This window comes from Phyllopteryx taeniolatus, chromosome 7 (assembly GCF_024500385.1).
Source record: "Phyllopteryx taeniolatus isolate TA_2022b chromosome 7, UOR_Ptae_1.2, whole genome shotgun sequence".
NCBI classification, from domain to species: domain Eukaryota; kingdom Metazoa; phylum Chordata; class Actinopteri; order Syngnathiformes; family Syngnathidae; genus Phyllopteryx; species Phyllopteryx taeniolatus.
Window position 1 is genome coordinate 3,046,538 of NC_084508.1, and position 16,260 is coordinate 3,062,797.

General features: G+C 43.2%; 1 protein-coding gene across 1 annotated transcript; it reads left to right on the forward strand.

Annotated features, from left to right (window-relative positions):
• Positions 1 to 10,830: 10,830 nt before the first annotated feature.
• barhl2 (BarH-like homeobox 2) lies at positions 10,831 to 15,500 on the forward strand. Its single transcript, XM_061780529.1, has 3 exons — positions 10,831 to 11,402; positions 12,469 to 12,694; positions 14,688 to 15,500. Exons 1-3 carry the CDS (start codon positions 10,904 to 10,906, stop codon positions 15,052 to 15,054), a joined length of 1,092 nt encoding a protein of 363 aa, XP_061636513.1. The 5' UTR covers positions 10,831 to 10,903; the 3' UTR covers positions 15,055 to 15,500.
• Positions 15,501 to 16,260: the final 760 nt, after the last annotated feature.

Sequence of the window (16,260 nt, forward strand, 5' to 3'; positions counted from 1 at the left end):
TTATTTTTAATTATATGACTTTGTTAGCAGTTTGCAAATTCACTCGTAATTCTGTGACTATTTGGAATTTGTATATTTATTTTTATTTGTATACATTTGTTTGGTACTTGTAAATTTGTTGTCACTTTAAATAATTTATTTCCATTCTTGTAATGTTTTATTCATTTCCATTAATTGTAAATGTGTTGCATTTTTTAAAGAAGTTCACTTAGTAACCATTTTTTCATCGTTTGAATTGTTTTCAATTATTTTCTCGTTTTTTAATAAAACAAATTTCAGTTTGATAATCTGTTGGGGTGTTGTGTTTATTTCATTTTAATGAAAAAAAAAACTTTTGTACATTTTCCCTCAATTTGTAAATTTAATTAAAGCGTGTTCATTTCTTTGCAATTTCAACTGCAATTTTGTTTTCAGTTTGTAAATTTATTTTCAATTAAATTAATTAAATTTGGCAATTTTATGTTTGAAATGTTGTAAATCTATTTTCAATTGTGTTACACATCCATTTTATTTTAAATTTGGTAGTGTATTTAAACTCTCATTAAAAAAATATTGTAAATGTATTTTGTTCGTTTGTTCTCAATTTTGCCGAAGAATGTAATTATAAATGATAAATTTTGTAAATTTTGAATCAGTTTAGGATTTTTTTTGTTTTGTTTGTTTTTTTACATTTTGTAAATGTGTTTGAAAATATTTTATAAGTTTTTCCTACATCTGAAACAAAGTTCGGTACATTTGTTTTTGTTTTTATTTTTCTCAAAATAAAAAAAGAATCTTGTCAATTTGTCTTCATTGTCATATTTTTTCAAATGCTGTGAACCTGTTTCGGGATTCAAAATTGAGCAGGCATGGCCGAAAATGTGGCTGCCGCCATCTTTTCGACAAACACCACACCAGCTCCCACGTTTTCGGCCAAGCCATCTCTCGCACCGCCGCCGGCTGCCTAATGAGACGCCCATTAGCCTCCCTGACGTTAGAGGCCTAAACGGGAAAGTGGAATGAACACCGAGTCGGGGCTTTAATGCCACGTGACGGCTCCGTTTGGCGGAAGAAGACGTGATTTTTGTCCGGATGAGGACGATTTTCACACGATTTCCGCTCCACTTGCGACGCGTTTGCGGCCCAGAGCTAAACAATGTTTCCACGGAGGCGGCCGAAGACCTTACAAGTTAACTGTCGCATAAAAACTCAACGAAAGTAAGAATACTGACCCTGTGATTACGCACGAGGCTTGCTGAAGCCCCTTCGTGTCACCCTTTTTGTAAATGTGTTTTTCATTTTGTAAATTTGTTTTCAGGTTTGCAAAAAAAAAATACAAAAAAAATTCTTAATGTCAATTTGTTCATGAGTTTGTAATTTTGTTTTATAAATGCATTTAATATTTGGTAAGGATTTTCCACTTTAGAAATGTGCTTTTAATTTTGTAAACTTGTTTCAGAGTTTTTATATTTGTTAATCTTTTGAAATTTTATTTAAAATTGTGTAAATGTTTAAAATTTTGCAACTTGGTTTTTAAATTTTCTAAATTGTATTCAACTTTTGTAAATAGGGTTTCAACTTTTGTAAATAGGGTTTCATCTTTTTAAATTTGTTCTCAATTTTGTAAATCGTAAAATTTTGTTTCAGAGTTCTTTACATTTTTGTAATTTTGTCTGAAAATGCATTTAATGTGTTAAATACTGTCAATTTTCAAAATGAGTTTTCAACTTTGCAAATGGGTTTCAACTTTTTCAAATTTTTTTCAGTTTGTACGTTTGTGTAAACTTTTGTAATTTTATGAACGCATTCAACATTATGTAAATAGTTCCAGCTTTGTAAATGTACTTTTCAATTTTGTACAGTACGTGTTTTAAATATTATACGTCTTTTCAAAATAAAAACATTAAAAAAAATAATAATAATAATCACCTTTTGTATTTTGTAAAGCTTCCCAGCTTTCACAGCCAGTCTGTCCTAATTAAATCCGGGAACGCTGCATTCAGGGTCACAGCGTAAAAAGCCGCTCGATTTAGCACAGGTGATCCATGGCCGTGTCCCTGCGCGCCGGGCCGACAAACATCTTAAGCGGCGGCACTTAATTGGAACATTTTCCGCTCACGTTCCGATGCCGATGATGAAGTCCCGAGGAGGCCGAGCGAACTCGGTCGTGCTAGCTGTCAATTCGACCCGCCCCACAGCTCATTTGTAATCCAGCGCAGGAAGCAGGAAGTTCCAATTAAAATTAAAATAAGCCCTTTAACAGCCTCTTAAATTGACAAGCCCGCAATGATTTTGGAATCGGTACCTGTCAAAGGTCTCGGAAAAACTCGGTCTGATAAGGCCCAACGCTTCCAATTAGCGGGCGAGCAGGGCCTCAGCCGCTAATGATTTCCGCGTCCCTACAGATGTGGCGCAGACACTTATTGCAAATTACCGACAAAACAGCCGCTTGTATTGATGAGCGGGCCAACAGCCCGGCGCTCTCCCGTCACGCCGCGAGGGTCCGGAGGCCGTACGCCCGGCCCCCCCTGACGGAAATGCTAATGCTAACAGCGAGGGAGGGGTCATCAATAACGTCTGGCCTCGTCTAATTATAGACGCCATCTCTCAGGGCCGCGGGAGGCCGCGGGGCAGCGGCGTAATTGAGCCAGGGAGAATCTCCTTGGCCGCCGTTGTTTACAGTCCTTGAAACGTATGGAGAGGAATGGTTCCCAGACGGGATTCCTGGGCGGGGGGCCGTGCTTGCTATGCGGGAAGCGGGAGTATCGCCGGATGATGATGCGCTTGTGGTCTGGCGCCGATTTTGAGTCGAAGGCCGAAGCCGTTTGCCGGCAGGATCGCCTCGTTTAGTCGCCGCAAAAAAAATAATAATTAAAAAATGGATGGTTTTTAGCGGCGGAGAATCAGTTGAGGACATCTACGGTTCTGTGTTACGGCGCGGCTGTCGCTTTAGGAGGAGATGAGCTATGATTGGTTGGCGTTGAGCTACAAGTGCAGAGGGGCAATATCCGAAAAGATTGTTAAAATAAGTTAAGAACATCAAAGGTTCTGTCTTCCGGGATTGGATAGGAAGAACAGTGTAGCATCACTTTCTGTACCCGTCACTTTAAGAGGAGATTTAGATATGATTGGTCGGCGTTCAGCTACAAGTGCGGTGGCATTAAATCGGTAAAGATCGCAAAAATAAGTCAAGAACAGAAAAAGTTCTGCATTCCGGACGGTGTTCGAAGGGAAGAAACGAGTGACATCATTTTCTGCGCCTGTCCCTTTAAGAGGAGCTGGCCAATGATTGGCTGGTGTTAAGCTGTGCTAGAGCGGGGAAGATGATAAAAATGTTCTGTTTTTCCGCTGACGGGACAAGAAGTTCTCAAAATGTAACTTTGTCCTTCTGTCTTATGCGTTTCAAATTTGCTATCAAACGGCCGTAACCTCTCGGACGAGTTCCCTTTTGGCTCTAATATGGTCAATTCAAACCAAAATGGCGGACTTCCTGTGTCTTTTCACACATTGCTACTCATGATCGACAAATTTCACGTTGCAAAGTAAAACTAGCTTCGAGGGCCGAATTATCCAAACGTTGATACTCTCAAGTAACAGTTTGTAGATGTATCTGGGTATGGGGTATTGGGTTAGCACACGGCGCGGTGATGCGACAAGAGACGAGCGCAGTCGTGAAGCGTTAGCGGCGTTCCGCGCTGACGAAGGCGGCCGAGACCCCCCGCCGGTGCCAAAACGACTCGGCCCGGAGAGCTTTTTGCCCTTTTGGAAACCAGAACCTGAGATGAGGAGGAGAGGGAAAAAAAAAAAAAGGCCGGCGGACACGAGAGGGCGAGAAGAGAGTGGGGGAGGGGGGGGGGGGTTGGCGGGTGGGCGGAGCTAGCACCTCCGGCAAGGAAAGCCACAGAAAGGATTGAGAAGATGGCGGCAAGCGAGAACAAAAACATGTTTACGATCTTCTCTTTTTTCAACACTGGCCAATCAGCTCGGTTCCTCTTAAAGCGCCACGCGAAGAGATGACACACTGGATCGGATGTTTCATGAAATCCCAGCGCTCGTACAAATGATTACGAGAGAATTCACCAGAGGTCTTAGACCAGGGGGTTTCATCGGTGGCGAGTGCGCCCATTTCGCTATCAGTAACTTTGCGTTGGAGATTTGGTTGGTGAATTTTGGCTTTTTCGTGTCGATTACGAGGGGCAGCAATGCCGACATATTGGAAGTCGGACAAGTTGGGGGGGGGAATTGTGCCGAATCGGCGCTTTTGCCACTGCGGTAATGCGTACAAGTGCAGGTTTAGGTGCATTTGTGTACTTTGGCTCACCACAGACAGAACACACGTGACAATGCATCTTTTTTTTTTTTTTTTGCAGCCGATTGTTGTGCGTTTGCTAAGTGGTTACAAGATCTTCCATCTGGCCACTTTCTCCCCTACAGCAGACACGAATCCCCTCCTCCCTCATGCCCCCCCCCCTCCCGCCCCCGCCTCACCCTTTGCATCATTTGAACATGCAGATAATAGGCTTTGACTTGTGGCTGCACGTTTATGGCTCTTTTCATGTGGTGGTGCGCAGTGACAGGCCAGCCAGTCAGCAGCCAGCAAGCCTGTCAGCCTCTCTAATGATCCCCCATTCCACCCCTCCCCCTTTCGTCTCTTTTCTGTTTCATTGGCCGTTTCCTTCAAAAACAAAATCGCTCATTTAAATTCTCCTGCCCGGGGGCGTTTTTTGGGGTCTTCAAATATTGTTGGAAAGTGAGCGGATTAGGCAAAATATGCTTTTTTAAAATGTTAATATATTTTCTGGTTCACTCTGGGCTCCTCCGAGGCCAATTAGGCGCTCTCTGCCGGCTGCATTAATGTCAAGCTGACATGGCGGCTGTAATTACTCGCGCGTTTGAAACACCCCAACTTTTTTTTTTTTTTTTTCCCTTCTTCTCTCCTCACCCACTTGTGGCAAAGACGAGCGCCTGGCGGTGACACGGCTGCCGTTTGATCATTTAATCATCGCTCGTTTCCTCGCGAGCGCGCGGGTTCACCTTGCGTTGTTCATCGGCTTGCAAAAAAGGCGCCGTTGCCTGGCTTGTCGACGTGTGCCGTGTGGACAATAGTCTCGGTACACCAAGCCTCTTATCTGACTATTTTGCGGGTGTTCAAGTTCACACTTTTTCTGGTCCAAAATCAAGGATTCAAGGACTTGGTCATACTAATACACGTTTATGACATGGCACATACTTTGATACCCGAGGTCCCAGATTAGCCCAATATATCTCAAGCCTTGTGAAATAGGAATAGAATAAGAAAATGAGGTAAGGCAAGATCAAAACTACTTATTTGCAGTTGTGAACGTGTGCAAAGGTGCAAAAGCTTCAAAGGATTTGGATGCAGCGACCGTACAAATGCCAGAGGCGTGAGTTGCACATGATATTTACTTATTTTCTTTATTTGTACTTAAAAAAAAGAATCAAGTTTTCATCATCCGGGAATGAATGGGCATGGGGGCGGGGCCACAGAGCACTGTTTGAGTTTAACAGTCTAACATTTTCCGGAAAGAAGCTGTTCCTCATCCTGGTGGTCCTGCACCGGATGCTCTGTGGCCTCCTGCCTGAGGGGAGCGGATGGAAGAGAGGTTGCGCGGGATGTGTTGAGTCTAATGATGCAGAGAGCCGTCTTCCTGCACCTGCTGGTGAAGATGTCTGTAGTGGTGGGGAGGCTGCCCCCCCCCCCCCAATGATCTTCTGAGCAGCCATTACCTTCCTTTGTACGCCGCCTTCCTCTCTGGCGTGACGCCGGTGATGAGGATGCTCTCCGCCACACGTCTGTCGAAGCTCCTCCAAAAAACAAGACCCAGTCCGGCGCGTCGCAGTTTCCGGAGCAAGCAGAGACGTCGGTGAGCACACAGGAAGGTGAGGTGCTCAGAAAGGTTAGTTACTTGTAAAATCAAGTCACCAGTAAAGTTTCGTTTTCATGGTAACTGTGGTAACGTTGTTAATAAGCGACAGGGACGACGTGACAGGAAATGACGCGTCGGCCCGTGGTCGGCTCTTTCCGGGTAATCCGAAACGCCCCCGCCCCTTTCAATACCCTCTTTCGTCCCCCCTTTTCCGATTACCTTGGCGAAGCGTGAACGCGCACGTCAGGAGCGTGGCGGTAATTATTTGTGCGATGCCATCACCACAGATCAATCAGTGAGGAAGGCTCCTGGCGGAAGGCAGCGAGCCTCGCTTGATTGACAGCTTTGGTAATGATGGGATTGTACCCCGACACCACCCCCGCCCCCCCCCCGCATTCCCACCCCACACAAACACACACAAGCTTGTCAGGGCCGCATTGAGAACACGCTCCGATCAATGCGCTCGTCATGTCGGGATTATTTGCCACGCTGGGAACGTCACTTCCGCCTTCGTCAGGTTAGAAATCCGACTCACCTGCGCTTCACACACACACACACACACTCGAAAATGCAACGAAATGCAAAACATACACGCCTTACACACGTGATTAGGTACAGCGTTGGGAATGACACAACCCGGAATATGGCCAGCAGAGCTGGGAATGATGTACATTGCAGGGAGTAACATACATGCCCGTGCGCACGTGTGTGTGTGTGTGTGTGTGTGTGTGTGTCCCACCCTCAAAATGTCACATGGCTCTGGTGGCACAACCTTTCATTCCAGAAATGTGATTCCTGACAATGAAATGTCTTTTCCGTGCGGGAACGTCCGCGTAATTTCATCATTTGATCGGACGACTGACACGCATGAGAGGTCATTAGCTTAGCATTAGCTTCCAATATTTCATAGGAACTAGATAAAGGCCTCACTGGCTTGGATGTTTTATTGCGAAACACTACTCTTTGGCCACTTTACTGGCTACAAAATGATAATATATCATGTTTTTTTTGTTTGTTTTTTTTACAAACGAGATACAAGTCTCTTTTTTTTTTTAAACCGATACTAGAAAAAAGCCCTTTGTGACTACACTCTTTAGCGACTTCGTTCGGTACAGTGACAGGAATGCTGGGAATATAATGAAATGTATACACAGATTTATATTAAAAACGATATAGAGAACAGTCTGCAAAATGTCCACTCATTGGGATATAACATAAAATCAGTCTTTTCCTCATTTTGCGTACGGCTAGCCTAACTAGCGTCGCGGGTGAGCTGCAGCCCAGCCAGGCCGACTTTGGACTCGTCGCGAGTCTTTTTCTACGTAACCAAGACATTTGTTTGGTTGGTTTTTTTTTTGTTTTGTTTTGTTTTAAAAAATAAAGACTAGATAAAGTTTGGCAACTTCATCGGCGAAAATATCTACGATAATATGCATCATAGTTGTTTTTTAATAGAAACTAGATCAAATTCAGTCTTGTTTTGATGTTTTAAAACATTCAATAGTATTAGGTTGCTTCATTAGGTACACCTAAGAGAAATCTTCAACTTTTACAAAGAAAATACTGTCTTTGGAAGACGATATAACAATACACTGGAACATCAATTTAACGGACTTGGGATTTAACAGACAAAAAAAATAGTGTCCAATTGGAACGCAAAAGAACCAACAGTCAGCCAAGTTTGGATGAACTTTAAAAATTGTAAGAAATTTTAAAACTTTATTATATTTATTTACAATAATTTTTGTACTGTTCTGGGTGTTTACAAAAAAAAAAGTACAAAACAATAAGACATACAAAAATGTATTTGTTGCATTATATATGGATGCATGTGGAAAACCACCATACCATGTTGACCTTACGACAAATGTGCGCAATTTACATTCAAAAGTGGAACTATGAGTTTTTTTTAAATCCCAGACAAATTAATAGGTTGCACCACAAGGTGGCGCTCCGAGGTCATATTTGGAAAAATATGTCATGTTTGAAACTACAGCAGAATCGCACAAGACCAGAGTGAGCCAATCACAAGTGTCGACTTTAAAAGGAGGAAGTAATCTGAGTTTTTGCAGCCATTTTTTTTTTTTTTTTTTCCCCAAATGCAACTAAAAATGTAATCATGGAAATGTCCAAAAACAACTAAAGTAATTGCACATTTTCTTCCAATAAAGTCATGGATTGCCATTACATACATAAATTCACATTACATTACATACATTTTGTAATTAAATGGATGGAGATGTGTTGTATTTATGAAATGTTTTGTTGTTGTTTGTCAATGGGAATAAAATTGAATCGTTGAATCAAATTTCAGATTGATTGATATTACTTTCCCCCCCCCCCCCCGAATACCCTCAATTTAGCTTTCGTCTCCACGTGTCATCCAATTAACACAAATAAGTCCAATACGATGCTACACTTGAGTTCTTATGTAATATTTTATTTGATTCGGGATGACAAACATAAAAACAATCACCTAAAACAATTTAAAGATTAAATACGAGCAATGGAGATTTGATGGTCACTTTCTGTAATCGTTATCGTAAAAAAAAAAATAATAATAATAATAATAATAATCTTAATTTCTTTTGTGGAAGATTTAAATAATAATTGAAATGGTGACATCTCAGCTGAATGGAGGATGAATATTTTGCAGTTTTTAAAGCTTTTACTCATCAATGTGACCCAGTTTAGGTGATCACGTCCATCCAAAATAAGCAGAAATAAAACGTTTGCATCCATGTTTTATATTTAAATGACAGACTATCGAAAGCGAAGTAGCATATTTGGTCATGTTAAATAACTTAACATTTGTTTATCCCTGCTGTGAATGACCTCTCTCTTTAAGATCATTTCCGTCATGCAACAATTAAGGTTTTTTTTTTTTAGTTCCCTAAAAAGTCATTTAGCAAACTCGCCCCTCCCTCCCTCCCTCTTTACTTTTTCTTTTCTTTTCTTTCCTGGGATTTGATTGACAGGCTAGATGACGCAGGTCGCCGACGGTGTGAGCTGACAGCTTCCGCGCTTTTCCCACCGCAGCAGCCACAGACACGACAAACAACATTTCGATGAAAATATCATCGTCATCGTCATCGTCATCATCATCATCATCATCAAACAGTCAGCATCATCGAGTCAAATAAATACATTTCCTGCTTTTCATTCTGGCATGATCTCAAAATGTGTTTCCAGGCATCATATGACACATTGTTATTGCTCGCTTTTTACTCTTTAGTATTAGTGTCACATTTCTGCTTTCTCCCAAGAATACATATTTTTTATTTCGTGATTTTTGTCGCAATTAAACGTTTTTTGTTTGTTTGTTTTTTGCTTCGTTTTGTCGCCCCCGTGTGGTCAAAAGGGTGGAGGTTGATTCTCGTCTAATCCAACTGCGTGTTTGAATTATTTTTTAACAGTTGAATAACACAACATAATACCTGCGTATTCATTAATTAAGTATATTTTAATGTCCTTTTAATCGAGCGTCTTCCGTGTATTTAATTCTTAAGTACCATTTCATTTTTTGAAAGGAGAAATTCTCCGATGAGATGCTCCTCTTTGAAAGAATGAAACGCATCCTTCCGAACTTTGACATGTTAATTATTACAGATTACTGCGACAGACTGACGGGATTTTAATGTCAATAAATTCTAATAGATGTATTTGCTAGACTGGAGTGAGTTTGGAAAAATTCCATCGAGTGATGAAGATGAAAGAAGCTTCAACGGCACACACATTTGTTACATATTATATAAATATAACGAATTTCATTACAGCGTGCAAGTTGATGCAAATAATAAAAGATATGCAAGTAATAAGCCCAGGAAAATGCAGTTGACAGAATGTTAAAATCAAGTCTGAACTTGAAAGAAATTAAATTCCTCGCTGCCAGATAAAAACGAATTGTAAATATACACAAAAAGCAAAATGTTGCTAAAGATCGGATGGAAATGAAGCAGAGGCGCTTTGTCAGCTGATCTCGCGCGCTCATTAGCGGCCCATAATGACGCGAGTCATTCGAAAATGACAACCTTCATTAACGCCGTCGCTCCTCCGTGGACGCCTGGAACATGAACGCATGCAAAAAAAAAATAAGACTGAAAATTGTTAAAAATAATAATAATAATAATCAAAATCAGGACGGAGCTTGAAAGAACAAAACAATCGAAAAAAATAAAAGAGGAATGGGGTTGGTGGGGGGGAGTGTTCCCACCATGACGCTGGAATTAACTCTCCTTTAAAAAAAAAAAAAAAGACAAAAAGTCCTCTTTTCTTTGAGTGTTTAGGAAATAAAAGCTCGCCGCTGTGGCCTGGAGAGAGAGAGAGAGAGAAAAAAGCTTCATTTCTCAGCCTGCGCATTGAGAAGAGGCTTGAAGATGCCGCGCGCTGATTGGCCGCCGGGGCCTGGGCGTCAGCCAATGGCTAGGGAGGAGCAGGTGGATGAAAAGAAGCAGGAGGAGGAGAAGGAGGAGGACGCGGAAGAGGAGGAGGAGGTTTTCGCTCTTTTTGAGCGCCATGAAGAGAGAAGCAGCGTTGCCTTGTTTATTAGAAAGGAGAAAATATGAATCGCCCCCGCCCCCGTGGGCCGTGACGTCACCGCAGGAAGTGATTGTAGCGCGCGAGTGCGGCGATTAGCGGCAAAAGGTTGGCGCGAGTGACGAGTGAGATGCGGACGACGACGCAGCAGCAGCAGCAGCAGGAGCAGGAGCAGGAGCAGGAGCAGGAGCAGCCGGACGGACGGCGCCAGCAACTCGGACGCCACTTCAAATAAAAAGAAAAACAAAAAGAAAAAGAAACAGAAAAGCAAAACAAGGGCGAGCTGCGCGTGGATGCTGGGGAAACTCACCTGCTGGATTGTGGACTTATTCCCCTTTTGGTATTGTTTGTGTTTTTCGTCTGAGACAACTTTTTCTTTGCTTTGCTTTGTTTTGGGTTTTTTTTTTGGGGGGGGGGGGGGGTGAGGGGGCGCGGGCGGGGGTGGGGGTGAGCTGAGGAGAGGTGCGCCCGGGCTGTTATGACGTCTCCCTCCCGCTGACATGGAGGCATCGAGCGGCTCCAGCTTCGGGATCGACACCATCCTGGCGGGCGGCCGGGCCACGCCGTCGCCGCCGCCGTCCTGCTCGGACGCGGACACGGCGGCGGGAGGCACGGCGCCCTCGTCGCCGCTGTCGGTCACCGCGGAGGACTCGGACGCCGGCCTCCTCCTCCATCACCACCGGCAGCGTCACCCGCACCGCCTCCCACCGGCGCCCGGGCCCGGGCCCGGGCCGCCGCTGGCCGGGGCCGGCTGCAGCGGCCCGCGGAGCGCCACCTCGTCGTTCCTCATCAAGGACATCCTGGGCGACGGCAAGCCGCTGGCCGCCTGCGCGCCCTACAGCACCAGCGTCGCCCTGTCGCCCAAGCTCGGGGCCGAGAGCGCCTCGGCCCCGGACGCCTTCCGGCCCAAGCTGGAGCTCCAGGACGAGGGCCGGGGGGCCAGGATGGAGCGGCGGGACGAGATGCTGCTGCACGGCGGCGACGTGCTCAAGTGCAACGGTGAGGGCGAGGAGCCTCAATTAGAGAGATGATCGGTACTCCTGCAGGCAGGAGGAGAACCGGGCACGAATAGATTGACACATTGATTTTTACAACAACGCGCGCCTCAGCGAAACTTCATCGGAAAGTTGACGCGGGTGATTTGATTGGCGGACAAAAAGTTGAATTGGACGCAAGTGGACTTTTGATTTCAAGACTTCATCCCAAATTGGTTTCCGCCCCACACACACGCAATTGCAATTCTTTTCTGTCGACTTGAACATGAAAGAACACCGTAAAAAGATAAACGAATGCCGACAAATCCTTTGCTATCGTATGACTATGAAGGAATTTTATTTTATTTTTTTCATAAAATGCGGCAGCTGGACGATGCAGCATGAATTCAAAAGGCTTCTTCGCTTTTAAGTCGGGGCCGCGGAGTAGGACACACCCCAAAAACAACAACAAGTCGGATATTTTCAACAGGAAAAATGTACATTTACAAGAAAAAAAAAAGCAGGTCGATTTGCTCGGGAAAGAAAAAGAAAAAAAGGCATGTTTTCAAGAAACATATATCGCTTCAAATGAAAACCATTTTTTTACGCCCCAAAATTTTTATATTCAAGAAACAAGAAAATGCACAAGTAAATAAAAAAAAAAAAAAAAAAACATTGAAAAAGCATTTTCACAAATCTGTATCTTTAAGAAAAAAGTATAATTGCAAAAATAAAAGTGTACATTTGCATTGCAAAAAAACGATATAGTTTCAAGTAAGACGGTGGAAAGGTCGTACAGTGTTTAAGGGGGAAAAAAAAAAAAGTTGAACATTTTCAAAGGAAAATGTTCTCGCTCTGAAAAGAAAAAGAAGGAAAACAAGATGTATATTCAGAGGGGGTAAAAAGAAAAACCTATTCTCAAGAAAAGGGAAGAAAATCCGATTTTTGCATCTTCTCCACTTTCTGGAGAAGCCAAGAAGCCTTTTGGACTCAAGCCGAAACCTCTGGAAGGAGCGACACGAGGCTTTTCCCGGTTGCACTTTTTGACCTGCGGGATGCATTGATTTGACTTCTTTTTGATTTTCTACTAGCGAGCAAAGAGGAAGGCGAGCGCGAGATCTCCAGCAGCCGCGACAGTCCGCCGGCGCGCACCAAGAAGCCCCGCAAGGCGCGCACGGCCTTCACGGACCATCAGCTCAACCAGCTGGAGCGCAGCTTCGAGCGCCAGAAGTACCTGAGCGTGCAGGACCGCATGGACCTGGCCGCCGCGCTCAACCTCACCGACACGCAGGTCAAGACCTGGTACCAGAACCGACGGTACGGACGACCGCATTACGGCCCAAACGCACGCAAAAAAAAAAAAAAAAAAAAAAAACGCACGCCGTTGAATAGTCACGATAAACATTTATTCTGCATAGTCATCGTAATCAGGGTGAAGGCTACGCGAGAAAAAAAAAAAAAAAGTCTCTTTCGGGATTTAATCTGTTTATGTTTTCATCCGTTTATTAGATGATGAATTTGAAAACCCGAGATCATTGGTTGATATGTGGTCTGAGTGAAAAATATTCCTTGCTTCTCTCTTTTTTTTAAATTTTTTTTTTTAAAATAACATAATATATACAGTACACGTTGTTCAGTCTACTTTAAGACCTCTTAATAGGCGTTCAACGAATTACATTTAAAATGTATTTCAATGCCAAAATATATTACCTATTGCTGCTGCATTGTTAACTAAATATGATGATTAATGGTTACTGGTCAACATTTGGTTTTTTAGTGTACTTGTACAAATAGAACTGTCAACATCATTGAAATTGCAGCTACTACTATTATTAGATGAGTTGTATTATTTACATATTGACTGTTCTAAGTTGTATTTGAATATTGCATTTGTAATATTAACGATGATTTTTATTCAAGCCACAGTTTGTATGCACGTTGGCTAAATCATATTTGGTGCTGTATATGCTAACTCGATAAATAGGAACGTGACTTTATTTGACGTCATTATATATTACATGCTGGTCTGCACGTGTGCAGGTTCATTAAAATGTGTGCGTAAAAACACTGGAGCTATTTTTAGAGTCATACACAATTTCAGGAAATGTTGATAATTAATTTACATGCATTTGTAGGTTAATTTACTTTTCAATAACTGCTCATTCGGGTTCCCGTTAGCATGGTGGACCGGATGTATGAGCATATATTGCCCGTAAACTGGAGGTTTGCCACCCTATTTTGCCAGGTCACAAGATGCATAATTAGCATTTCTTAACCTTTGACATCTACATGAACAAACAAACGGAAATATTTCAAATTGTTATCAACAATGATCAGCATTAAACAACATTTTGAAGTTTTTTTTCTTCCTCGAATTCGCTCCCAGATGTATATGTCCATATAGAGCCTGCAACCGGAAGTTGGCCACTAGTCTTTTATAAACTTTTTTTTTTTTTTTTTTTGTACGTGAAAATTATATCAAGGTTTTCTTTTAAATTGCATGGTGGGCCGGCATGTATGCCCATGAATGGCCTGCATGCCGGAGGTTGAACCACCATTGATTTTGAAGCTTGTTTTTTTATTTTTTTAAGCTGTGAAAATTGTATCAACATTTTTCCCTAAATTCGTTCTGCGCAATGGAAAAACAAAAATGCTTTTTAAAAATCCAAACATTCTCACACCCCATAATGGACGAATTGTCCATATATGGCTAGACTTAATTTTGAAGGTTTTGGGTTTTTAGTTTTTTTTTTTTGTATGTGAAAATACGTTTTTTTTCTCCACAATGCATCTTGCACATGTATATAAAAACTTTAAAATGTTGTTTTTTTTTAATATCCAAAAACTGTCCAAGTACATGGTGTACCATATAACATGCCCATACATGGCCCGCGGACTGGAAGTTGGCCACCCTTGAGATTGAGAAGCTTTTTTAAATGACACTAAGGATTGTATATTAACATTAAAAAAAAAGCTATTTCATTAAAAACGACGAAATTGCATGGTGGACAGGATGTATGCCCATATATGGCCCGCATACCACAAGTTGGCCACATTGGACTTAGTTTGTTTTTTTTTTTTTTTTGCAAAATGACGAAGAATTTCTACCTCAATTCGTGCAGTTTATGAAAAAAAAATAAATAAATTAAATGCCCAAAATGTGTGGACCGGACACATGCCCATATATGGTCCGGATGCCAGAGGTTGGGCGCACCTGATAGAAACAATGGTGTTATTGGTTATTTGACTTTTTTTTTTTTTTTTTTTTTTTTTTTTGACGATTGTTCTTTGGCGTTGTGCCCGCATGCAGGACCAAGTGGAAGCGGCAGACGGCGGTGGGCTTGGAGCTGCTGGCCGAGGCCGGGAACTACTCGGCCCTGCAGCGGATGTTCCCGTCGCCCTACTTCTACCACCCGAGCCTGCTGGGCTCCGTGGACGGCAGCACGGCGGCCGCGGCGGCGGCGGCGGCCATGTACAGCAGCATGTACCGGACTCCCTCCGCGCCGCCGCCTCACCCGCACTCGGCTGCGGCCGCGGCGGCGGCGGCGGCGGCGGCGGCCGCGGGCATCCAGAGGCCGCTGGTGCCCCGCGTTCTCATCCACGGCCTGGGACCCGGGGGCCAGCCGGCACTGAACCCCCTGTCGAGCCCCATGGCCGGCACGCCGCACGCGCGGTAGGGACGCGACGAAAACAACAACAAAACCCACGAAAAACAAAAGACGTTTAAATCCACGGAGAAGTGGAAAATGGAGATATTTAACTCTGGAACGCGTGGACTGCTCGCGTCTGATTGTCCGTTTTTTCTTTGTCTTTTTGTACAAAATCCACTTAACATTAGTAAATAAACAGTTCAAGTTTATTATTAGATGGAGACGAACGGAATGAATAAAGACGTCATGCAAACGTACAACTTTCCCTTTTTTTTAATCCCACAAGCAAAAAAACAATAACAAAAAAAAAAAAACAACGACAAACGAACAAATATTTGTGTTTTCAAGCAGCGCCAATGCAAGAAAACAAACAAACAAACAAAAAAATAATCACTTGTTAAAGTGTGTTCAAGTCTTGCCAAACAAAAGCTGTAGCTTTCGCGTGCAGGTGGCCCACGTGCGTCATGGCTGGGAATGCGCGTGCACGCGCTCGGGAACGGGACTGCGGCCTGCTTGGGCCCAGCAGCTGTTCACACAAGCTGCACATTTCGCATTTTCTCAGCGGGGCAGGCGCACCAGGAAGGGGGTGGGGTGGGGCGAGGGAGGCGGGGGGGGGGGGGGGGGGGGGGGGGGGGGACGACCACAAGTTCGCTCAAAGCGAGCGGCAGCCATTTTCCCATCAGGGGCCGTGCTAAATTGCATTCATCCTTATTATCATTATCGTCAGCGTTATTATGTGATGAGGTTCTGGCAAATAGTTGAACTTTTCAGAAGGCTACCACGTGATTTGGAGGCGTATGTTTGCACAGTGGCGATCACGTCATTTGCATTGCCGACCTTTACCAACCTCATTAAAATATACAGATTTTCAAATTTACAGCGCAAACTCTCAATTTCGTCATTTGACTTGGTTTGACAACTCAGATGCATGACCTCGCATCCCTGAGGTTTTCGTGCCCGATTTACTCCAAGCACGGCGACATTTTCCCCTTTCATCACTCTCATAAAAAAAAATATTTTGAAACCGATCAACTTGTTCATTTTAGTGCGTCAGTCAAAATACATATACTTGTTATTTGAGCACACAAATTATGCAATTTATCATTTATGTATGGGAGTTTCTTTGGTTTGGTTGCGTTTAGAACAGTCTGACGGAACAGATTTATGACCATACGTGGCCCACAACCCACAAGTTTGACACCCTGATTAAGATCCCTTATTTTTTCCTAATAA